Genomic DNA, 11,531 nt, shown 5'->3' on the forward strand with positions numbered 1-11,531 from the left:
ATTTATTTATTTTACTGGGGTCTGTACCAAACAAGCATGTTCTCTTACATCTGGAATATGATTTGTAGACTGGGACGTCTCTGTAGCATCAGTGTTACATTAACAACGTACCTTTTCCAAAATTTGCAGCTTCTGTGATTTGGATATTCCACCTGGTCATATTGCAATTTTGATAATAATTCAATTTATTGTGCAGCCCTAATGGAGGAAAACATAAAATAATTTGAGTTTTAAAAATGTAGAAATTTTTAAATACATTTTTTTTTTTTGCAACTGACCACAAACATTATTTATTTAATCATGTAGTTATTTTAAAAAAAATTTAAATTTACGTATTTATTTAACACATACAGTAATTAGTTGTTAAAACCTTTATTTATGCGTTTGATTTAAACGTTGAGTCATTGAATAAGTCATTTTTAATCCTCCATACAGCTGAACAGGAAGCAGATAAAGGGTGCTCAGTTCAGTTAAGTACATATTTCCTACAATCAGAGACTCTAATGTGCCCCTTTAAATATTATTACATGTTGTGAGGAATGATCTGAGTTATAGAGAGACGTGGCCCAGCTGACAGCTGTTGTCAAGCTTGTTTTCACATCCTGTTAAGAAATTGAGGTCTAGGGGAAAAAAAAAAAAAAAAAGGAAAATGTGATTCATCATCGCAGGTTTTTAACTAGTTGTCTTCACTTGTCTGTGTGACACTGACATCATGTTGTTGTAAAATGGCTCCATGCATCAGCAACTGTACATGTTTGAAATGTTTTTGTGTTCCTAAAACTAAAACACAGGGTGTGGGGAGATAAAGCTGACAGCGATTGATTACATTTTAATATCGGTGGTTGTTTTGGCCCCGTTGTCAGTGACATCAGTGGCAACGTCATTTTAGGGAACAGAGCAAATGCCTTGGCTTGTGATGTGTCTGTTTCCTCCTTTAGGGGACTGTAAGGGTGCAGTTCCCATCAGTCCCTGCTGTGTGCCATATTTTCCTTTGTAGAAGCTCTAAGAATAATTCTTTTTTCCTGGAATGTCTTAACCTCACGTCCCACAATAAGCTGCACAGTCTGTGGAGCTACAGACACGTTCTCCTCTTTTTTTTATTTTCCCAGTTTATAAAGCCAAACATATTATTTTATGTGCAGGTTTTAGTCAAACTGTGTTTAAAAGTAGCATCTAAAATCCAGAATCAGAACTTGAAAGCACCAGGAAGCGGGAATTTTCCCCACAGTGCAACTCAACGCCACAGGACCAGAAAGTGAGAACTGAAAGGGGTGTGCGTGTGTTCATCATGACTTCCTTTATGAGAATCATTTCCTTGTTATGGTAATCCTTTTAAAAACATCTTTCAGGTAATGTGTGATGGCAGTCTTTGTTAACATCACGGTCGCTGCACTCGGAGTTATGTTGTTAGCCACGTAAATGTTTTGTCACGCCGGGAGAGGAGCCGGTATTGTGGGGTGTTGAGGCAAAACAAACAGCTGTTAATCATTCAGTGAACTTCCTGCTCAGGCTCTGTGCCTGGTGTCGCCACCACTGCAGAACCACTTAGAGGAGAATACCAGGGTCATATAGAGCTACGGCCCATTTAGTTGTATCAACAGCTCGTGGTGTCCACTTAATAACCTGCAATGCCTGATGCAGAAACACAATCTTAAAGGGACAGTCCACCCACAAATCAAAACTACATATTTCTCCTCTTACCTGTAGTGCTTTTTATCAGGCTAGATTTTTTTGGTGTGAGTTGCAGAGTGTTGGAGATATCGGCCGTAGAGATGTCTGCCTTCTCTCCAATATAATGGAACTAGATGGCACTCAGCTTGTGGTGCTCTAAGCTGCAAAAAATAAATTTGGAAAACTCAACAGCTATGTCTCTTTACAGAAATCATGACCTGGTTACTCAAGATAATCCACAGACCTTGTTGTGAGCAGTTGTGAGCAGTTTCATGTAGGAACTATTTTCTTTCTACCGAACTACACCCACCAGCCGTATTGCTGCCAGCATATTACATAAATTACATAAATTACATTGTCTGTAAATTAACATATAACTGTTATAAATTCAGTTATCACATTACATTTGTTAATCAAACTCATTGTCACTTGTGTTACACAAGTTCTTCGAGAATCTGCGTAATAAGCAAATAGAAAAAAAATCATCAAACGCAGAGACACCGTCAGTTGCACCGTGAAGAGGTTTTTCAGCCTGTACAGTCTGGTGGTGTCTCCGAGAGGAACAGGTTGTCTGATAAAACAGTTTGAGGATCACCTCCTCATGAGGTGTCAGTGCTGCTTTAGTGATAAGTCAAATAAACCGGACTAGTCCACTATGAGGCCATGACGTGGTGAGATAGCCTCTCAAGTGAGTGTGTTTGGCCCGTTAAATGCCACTCGTATGCAGTTTTTGCGCATTTTTTTCCTTTTACATCATCATTTAATGGTGTTAGGAAGGCCACACTCTTTTATTAATTAGGCCTACTGATACATCATTTTTAGGCGATAGACATTTGTACTATGCTGTGAGGAAGGCCAGGCTTTTTATATATTATTTAAGTTTTATTTGAGGCAGAAATTGCCTTCTGCAGTGCTGTCTTAATTCTCCTGAGCCTCGTTTCGTGCTGATAGGTGGGCGTGTGGAAGGTTTAATGTTTTAGTACTTAGTATTAATTATCACATGACAATGTGACAACAAACTCAGGTGATGTTGCAGAGTAACACAGAAGTAATGTAACAAGTAGCGTAACAAATTACTGTCTACAGGAAGTAATTAAGAAAAGTAATGCAATGCTTTTAAAAGAGTAACATTTATTGCCACTGAGCTAGCTGAGATGGACGTGGTTAATATTTACATTTCGCATTGTCACAAGCAGGAGCCTCTTGTCCATGAGTAGATACACACTTCCTTCTGCACGGTGATAGGTTTGGCAGGTGTAGTTCGGTAGAAAGAAAATAGTTCCTACATGAAACTGCTCCCAACAAGTCTGTGAATTATCTTGAGTAACTGGCTCGTGATTTCTGGAAAGAGACATTGCTGTTGAGTTTTCCAAATGTATTTTTTGGCGCTTTAGCACCAGGTCACCAAGCTGAGTGCCATCTAGTTCCATTATATTGGAGAGAAGGCAGACATCTCTACAGCTGATAACTCCAACACTCAGCAACTCACACCAAAACAATCTAGACTGATAAACAGCACTACAGGTAAGAGGAAAGATATGGATTTTTGATTTTCAGGTGAACCGTCCCTTTAAGCTTCATAGTGTGTCCTCACTGGTTCACCAGATTAGGTGTTGAACATCTAGGAAATGTTTTTGCAATAACAAAACAAGTCTGAAGTTGCTATGACGCCCTGTCCTGAAACGGTCCCTCTAACGTGGCATCTGCCCCCTCAGAGACTCTTCCATTATTGCTCAAGCCTCCCTGCTGCCTGGAAAGCAAAGGGAAGAAGACGGTGAAACTGATTCTGTGGATGACGGCAACACTAATTTCCCTTTTTACGCAGCTGTGAAATGCTACCTATGCTGAACTCTGACCTTTTTGCATTTGTGCAGGGGACGTCCTGTATGAGCTGCTGCAGCACATCCTGAAGCAGAGGAAGCCCCATGTGTTTTACCCGTCTGCCTACTTCCCTGGGAACTCCTTCCACTCGCTGCCTGAGAGCGCGGTGCAGCACCTGAAGCTTGAAGGTCAGTCCAGTGAATGCTATTCATTTTAGAAGGCAAATACTTCATCTTATGTTATTATATTCTTCCATGATATAATTTTGTTAATATTATCACATGCTATCATCTCAGTTCTGCTCAAAATAAGTGACACCCCACACGTTCGGCTTCTTTCCCCAGCCAACACTTGCATGTGAGGCCCATGTGGGTAGTAAATGGGCTGAAAAAATGGGCCCTATATTGAATTGTTCACATGTTCCATATTGGCCCCATGCAGATTGCACATATGGGTGGGTTGCCCAAGTGTGCCCCACATGGGTCTTGCTGGCACCCACATGGGCAAGTGTCATGGGGCCAATATGGAACCCTTGGACAATCCCATATAGAGCTCATTTTTCAGCCCATTTGCTACCCACATGGGCCCCATATACAAATGTTGGCTGGGACCCACTATCTGTGAGACTGATTCAGCTGTATCTTGAATCAATGTGAACAAAGGAGGAATATAACATAAAGAGAATGTTTAAAAAAGCCTGTAATCAATTATACATGCATACAGTGGCCAAAACTGTAGCATCTATGATCAAGAAATATTGACACTAGAGATGAACCAATGATACTGAAGCTCTGAAGCTTGTTTCACTCCTGTGAACTTCAGTTTCAGTATATTGTCACAGCTTGTGTCAAATGGGGGAAAACCATGTTGCATGATGCTGATGACATCTACCACTTCAGACGTCACTGGTGCTTCGGAAAGCACTTCATTCGGTTTGACCATTTTGCAGCTAAAATATGTTACTGTAATAAGGATAATAACTGAAATACAGCCGTGTGTGTGTACACTATAAAGACATAATATTAAGTATAAGTACACTTACACCCAACACCATTTAATAAGATAAAGAAATTAATTAATTTTTATTTTACTGTAACATTACACAATACCATCTTAATGAGTTAGTCAGTAGCAGTTTATTTAAAACATATAAGTATCAAACAAACATAATAATCATATTAGTAGACAGATATAAAAAAACAGGCTACTAAAGGCAGCATGGAAACTGAAAACAACATAATTATTTGATCTACTGATAGCTCCTTATCAGTATAAAGCTGTACAGTAATTAATTCTCCCAGACCTATTCTGATATATTCAATTAATTACCAATAATATTTGTCTTACAGCAAGATATAAATTACTCCAAAAGTAAAAGTATTACAGATTTCATAACACAGAGGCTTGTCAAACTTTTTTTAAATACACAAGACCACAGATGCTAATATTCTAGAGGTGTTGTGGTGAAGGGCTTTACGTTTAGAAAACCACCAGACGTCACTGTGTTCGCAGCGTTTGAAGCCCCAAAGCTTTGATTCTTTTTCAGCACAAGGAGAAAGAAACCTTCAAAGCTTTATAGATTTCATGCACCCATCCTTAATTTACACTAATGATCATGAACTATAAAATGTAAAGGTCAGTGTCTCTCTAAATTAGCTAAGTGACTTTAAGATATACTAAGTAGGGCACTTTATAGTCTCACACAGAAGTAATCCCTCTCAACCATCACTTATGACCCACTAGAAGTGTGTGGTGGTGTATTTTCCTGCTGAGACAGTGCACTCTGCCTGTAGTTTCTTATTCTATGCGTTAGTGGTGTTGATGGCCGTGTACCCTCACAGCGCTCAGGTGAGGTCGGGGCTTTGTAAAAAGGTAGCGACCAGCTGCCAGACTGACAAAACGCAAATATAAAGAGGGGAAACGCCAAACAAGAATCTAGGATTGGCTTTTACTTTAACTGGTTATATATAGTAGGCTAACTTCACTATCATAGCAGACACTTTTTTAGTACAGCATATAGAGTATTTTTCCGAGCTAAGAATTATAGATCTTAAAATTGCTGTTTAAAATAATGTAAATGTAAAATTGTAGTTAAGTATGGCTGCTAACGACAGCTGAGGTGGACTGTAAGCATGTAAAAAATATCTGATGAGGATCATTAAGCATTTCTACAAAAAAAAAAAAAAAGGAATTGTATATTGGTCATTTCTGAACCATTTTCGGAAAGTCACGGTCGAAATTAAAAACTTTAAAAAGTAAAAGAGTTAAATCAAACATTTAAATTTAGGGGGTGGGGAGTTGAAATACCTGAGAGTGTTTTTTGGCTCTGATCTGAGGAGTAAGATCACATGTTGGCTGTAAAACCTGCTCCTCAAGGAAACGCTGCTTTATTTAAACAAGCTGCCGAGCACCACAGACTGCCCCATTGGCTCGCCGCAGGTCTGCTGGTATTTATCACCACTGTCTTCCTTGTTGCGAGTGCTATTTTGTACATGTGTTTTTTTTCCATCCATTGTACGTGAATAAAGGAATCAAAGTTCCCATCACTTCATGTCCAACACAAACCAGATAACTTTGACTGAAACTCTTCAACAATAAGCAGCAGTCTCGGCCTAACTGCAGGATATCAGTGACACCTAGTGGTCTGTATGTGTAAAGCCAGAAACACCATAAGCCAGTGATGGGCACTTTTTTAATTTACTGGCAGAGGGGACAGATTTTTGGATACTAATGACATGAAAAGCTACCAATCACCACTTCATTTTGTGCTCTGTTACTCACTTTTTCTGGTGAGATTATTATCCTCTGCTGCTTTTAACAGATGCAAGTAAAGAAAGACTTAGTGGAACTTGATATACATGTGCAATGAGTGATTAAAAAAACACATGGACAGCCTAGATTAGACAGGGTGGCCGCAGGTCCTAAGAAGCCTTAAGAAGTTCAATTGTTTTAAATTCAGTTCGGCTGCACCATCTATGTTTTTTAAGTCATGTTTCTGCTGTTGGCGCGATGCGAAACATAATGAAAATACACAGACTTTTATAAGTTGAACAAACACATTTTAATTTTCCTGCAATTATATCCCCTCTTCCTGTCAAACGTATTGCCCAAAAGTAAATTGTTTCAAAGCATGTGACTTTAAAAACACTGTGTTGATGTGTTGCCTATATCCAAAATTCTGTACAATCCTAATGGCTTTTCTTTTTGTAATATGTGTAATGTGTATAAATAGCTTTTATATGTGTTACCTCAGACCTCCACACAGTAATTAAGATACAGTAAAATGAGTGAGCAGTAGATGATATATAGTGATCTATGGTCCAGTATATCTTGATTTTCCCGTAACTGCAGTGCTCCTCGCCAGCTTTGATTGAAGGTTACTTATTTGAGGTTTCCATCTGATTTTGTGATCCAGTACCACTCCCATAACACTTTTTCTATATCAACATTATTATAATAATCTTAATTTGCACTTGCATATCAATTTTTTTTTATTTCTAAATAACATCATGTTGGTCTTAGTCAAATTTAGCGACAGTTTGTTTTTGTCAAACCATCAATTCAATTGTGATCTCCATCAAAAGCAGCTGTAAATCCTCTCTGGAGCATAAACTAAAAATGTCTTTAAACCTCTTGAATCTAACTTGTTTCTACCTGTAGACACTCTGTTGGATTCTAATGTCAGCCAGCACCACAGTCTTGAAGTCAGTAACACCTTTATCGAGCTCATACTATTAAATTTACACTGTCACAATCAGAGGTGTTGATTCATCTCTGGTATTTATGAGGACACAGTTGGTCACAGTGTTTTCTCACTCTGCTACTGAGAATACTGCCATACAGGTGTGCCAATATGTGTTAACTGTTGGCACACCTGTATGGCAAACACAGGAAATGGTGTACACCCAAAAGCTTGAGACAGAAAAAAGAGAAAAACAGCCATCACGATTTCTCCGAGCTGAGAGTGACGTCCTCTAGTTACTTTTGAGTCTGCCAAAATTCAAAGATATTCAGTAAATATAAAATATGTTTGAGAAACTGAAACCATCAGTTGTTAAACTTTCTGCTTGAAGAATAAAAGTAAGCTTTATATTTATAAAAATTGTGTAACATGGCTGTAGATATTTATCACATATTGTATCTTTTGTAACCCCAGAAACGGTACGGCGGGCCCCACGTGGTACAGAGCCACTCCCCCAGCATCCACCAACCATCGAGCTGCGGCACCGCTCCCGCTCCCCCCACCATCCGACCACCAGACGATCCCCTCCGGAGCCCAACCACCCCCGCGTAGCCAGTGAAGACCACCTCCAGACCTTCTCCCAGCTGCCAGACAGCAACCACCACATGCCCGAGGAAATGTACCCTCTGTCGGTGTCCCCGGCCGCACCCAACGGCCGCTGCGCAACGCCGCGAGAAGCCCCCTGCCCGGGCAGCCCTGGGAGCCAGGAGGCGGGACCTCCTCGCGTCATCCAGCTCATGCCCAGTGCGATCATGAACCCCCTGCTCCTCAGTCCGAGCAGGGGCGGCGGGGGTGCCGCCATGGACTTCAGGCACAGCCGAGTTGGACCCCCGTCTCAGGTAACGCTCGAGAATGGGCGTGAGGGGAAGGTTCAGGGACACCACCATCAGATACCACTGTCCCAGCATCAGCAGCAACAGCAGCAGCATCTCCTGCAGCAGCAGCAGCAGGAGGAGGCGCTCTACAGGAACCACGTCATCATGCCCGTGTCTCCTCCAGAAGAGCAGCAAATGCCCATCGGACGGATAGCAGGTAAGATTTAATCCTCATAGTGTTGAGCATTGGCATTACACCTGCTCCTTTAGTCGCCATGTGAGCACATGCTTACAGAATGTGAGTTATTTATCTTGTCCCTTCGGTATTCTCTGACACGTATTATCACACAGAGCAAATACCTCCGCACCTCTCATGCAAACTCTGTTTCCCTGTCGTTTCCTCGCAGACTGCAGGCTGCTGTGGGACTACGTCTACCAGCTCCTGTCAGACAGCAGGTACGAGAACTACATCCGCTGGGAGGATACAGAGACCAAAGTCTTCCGCATCATGGACCCCAACGGCCTGGCCAGGCTCTGGGGTAATCACAAGGTAAACACACACTCAGCAGGCTCCAGGTTTGCAGTTAGTGCTGTCTGTGATCAGACTGCAGGCGGCGAAGAGTCAGTGAGCAGGGCTGTCCCAGATCTAGGCCAGAGAAAAAACTGTCGTAGTCATTTCAGTTTACAGTTTAAAGCTGCATTAATCAGTACTTTTATATAAACAATAGCATGATTAACTATGTAAAATAAAAAGGTGTTTGACCCAACTTTGCAATCCCCCTCAGCTCTACAAAGCCCCTCAGCCAGAGTTAAGTAATTGCTTTGGCTTTACGGTCCACAAACTTTGTTAGCTGGATGTCTGAGGAGGCAATTGTTAGCTAACACATTTGCCATTACAGCTTTATGAGGTGGTAGATTCTAAAGCCCTAATCACACAGGACCACTATTACCAGGGGACCTCAAGTCATTTACAAACTACACATTTCTTTTAGCAGGTTTGCCTCCATGGTGAGCTGCTATCCGTCTGTTTGTCTGGGTTTAGCACCAGTGCGTCATTTCGTGCTGCAAATCTATTGGTTGGCTGATAGACGTAGGTCATAACAGCAGTCACACTATGTGAATTTAATTAGCACACAAGATGTGATTTTAAAGTGTATAAAATCAAATCTAATCTATTACAAATAATATTTATCTCCTAAACATGAGAATATAACAGTCAAAACAATAAAATAAAATCAGAAACGGTCATCCCATATTTCTAACACTGTCCGTGGATATGATGTCAAGACCATAGGTGTAATGCTGCCGAAGAGCGCAGCACAGTGAGGAAATAAACTGTTCATAGCTGGCACAAATCGATTGGATTTCAAGCGCTTAAAAAATTGGTATGCATTTCAACCATCACTGACGTGTGTGTCATGCAAGAGAGACAACAAAAACAAGTGGACCGATTCATGACGTCAACTCACGCACTGAGAAACATGCAGGGTAACGTTCCACCTTAAAAGTTGCAGGTAGCGTCAGTGGTAGCCTTTGAGCAACACAGCGAATTAAATTGTTTATTCTCAGTCTCACTAACTATGTGAAATGCTGCGCTCATCTGTGTAACAATAATAATATGAGCCCAAATCAGTGAGATGCAGATTCACACAGGACTAATATTATAACATGTCGTCTGTGTTTGGTGAAATATGGTAATTTGCCATGGAATTTAACATGACAAATTAGAGATTCACACGGGATTAAGATCAGACGACCACTGTCATTATTACAAATTACTAGAGGTCCCTCGGTAATACTGGTCCCATGTGAAGAGGCAGAGGTTGTGTTTTCAGCTTGTGAAGTAACCAATAACTGGTGCGGCTTTCAAAGGCAGAGAGCATTTAAAGATGTAGAAAATGCCTCATTTTGTAGATCAGTAGCATCACATTATTATTATTATTGTTGTTGTTATTAATAATGACACGTTTGTTCTTTTACCTCTACAGAACAGGACCAATATGACGTACGAGAAGATGTCGCGAGCACTGAGACACTACTACAAACTGAACATTATCAGGAAAGAGCCTGGGCAAAGACTTCTATTCAGGTAAATCGACTGAAAGGAGCAGTGTGAGGGATTTAGTGGCATCTAGTGGTGAGATTGCAGATTGCAACCAACTTTATCCCCTCAGCTCGCTGTTCCTTTCTAAGCATAAGTAATAGTACATACAGTGGCCTACAGGTAACGTTAAAATGCAAAAGGGCCCTCTCTATAGCCAGTGTTTGGTTTGTTTGGTCCAGGCTACTGTAGAACGACATGGTGGAAGAGAATCTGCTCTGTATGTAGTTATAAACGGGTCATTCTAAGGTAAAGGTTAAACACAGTGATGCTTTGTGAAACAATAGTTGTAGGGGCCTAAATGCAGTTTTACATTTGTAACTTTTAAGATAAGGGTCCTGTTATTGTTGTATCGTACCTTTAATTGGCCCTTTTTTACACTTTCACCAGTAGGGGGAGTTTTGGGATCTGAGGGAGTTAATTGCAATGGAGAGACACAGTTTTTTGACCTCCTATTTCTTGTATCTTTTATCAGTTTCTTTACCTTTTTTTTCTGGATAATTTTAGATTTGAAAATGGATGATTGTTTCTGTACCATCTTTTGAGTTTTGAAGTAAACTGTTAAACTTTATCGAGTGGTCCGGTGGAGTTTTTGCGTGTGGATTAAGAATAAGGGCATGATTTGTGCGTCAAGCTATGCATCACTTATTGGAAACCTACAAGAGTTATGAATACTGTATTCTATTTCTGCTTCTAGATCCTGGTAAATCCTCACACTGGACCTTTAAGTACACCTTTGTTTCAATCAGGCTATTCATAATTTATTGATCATGTTTTAATCCATTCTGTAATAAAATGACTGACCTTGTTTCCTCGTCTGTGTGGCGTTCATCAGGTTCATGAAAACTCCCGACGAGATAATGAACGGACAGACGGACCGGCTGGAGCACCTGGAGTCCGACACAGACGAACAAATCTACATCAAAGAGGAATGCTGAGGAACTCTGGGAAAAACAAGTCCATGAACTACTTACTTCTACTACTACAGCCGCTGATGCCTTTCAGAAGCAGCCTGAACAATCGACGTTAAAATCTGGAGCGCGGGGACGTTCGCCTGTATCAGTCCCACACAGACAGACGCGAACTCTCTCTTCTTAAGATTGCCTTAGGATGACGTTTTCCTAAAGTCAAAAGAAAAAAACAGCATCAGTTGTTGTGATTTTCCCGACAGAGAGCTGAAAAGACTTTCTGAGTGTTCCCTTTTATTTCTGAATGAACTGCAAAAGCCAATCACTTTGTGCTTATGTCACTTTGATGATTTTATTGTCTCCTCACATGCATTATACTATGGAATTTTGCTGTTTGTAAAAAGAAAATTGGGTGTGTGCGTGCGTGACAGGAATGTTTTCACCATGGAATAAACGTTTTTGATCAAACTGTA

At 40.7% G+C, this 11,531-nt stretch overlaps 1 protein-coding gene across 3 annotated transcripts in view; it reads left to right on the forward strand.

The window, feature by feature from the left end:
• The window catches only part of etv6 (ETS variant transcription factor 6), a 44,290-nt gene extending 32,759 nt beyond the window's left edge, over positions 1–11,531 (forward strand). For all 3 annotated transcript variants that reach the window (XM_050035949.1, XM_050035950.1, XM_050035951.1), the window contains 5 exons: positions 3,546–3,680; positions 7,649–8,266; positions 8,457–8,599; positions 10,038–10,138; positions 10,986–11,531. In XM_050035949.1, coding sequence (XP_049891906.1) covers positions 3,546–3,680; positions 7,649–8,266; positions 8,457–8,599; positions 10,038–10,138; positions 10,986–11,088 — 1,100 coding nt within the window. In that variant the 3' untranslated portion in view covers positions 11,089–11,531. The remainder of the gene's footprint in view (positions 1–3,545; positions 3,681–7,648; positions 8,267–8,456; positions 8,600–10,037; positions 10,139–10,985) is intronic.

Source organism: Epinephelus moara, chromosome 23, assembly GCF_006386435.1.
Source record: "Epinephelus moara isolate mb chromosome 23, YSFRI_EMoa_1.0, whole genome shotgun sequence".
NCBI classification, from domain to species: Eukaryota; Metazoa; Chordata; class Actinopteri; order Perciformes; family Serranidae; genus Epinephelus; species Epinephelus moara.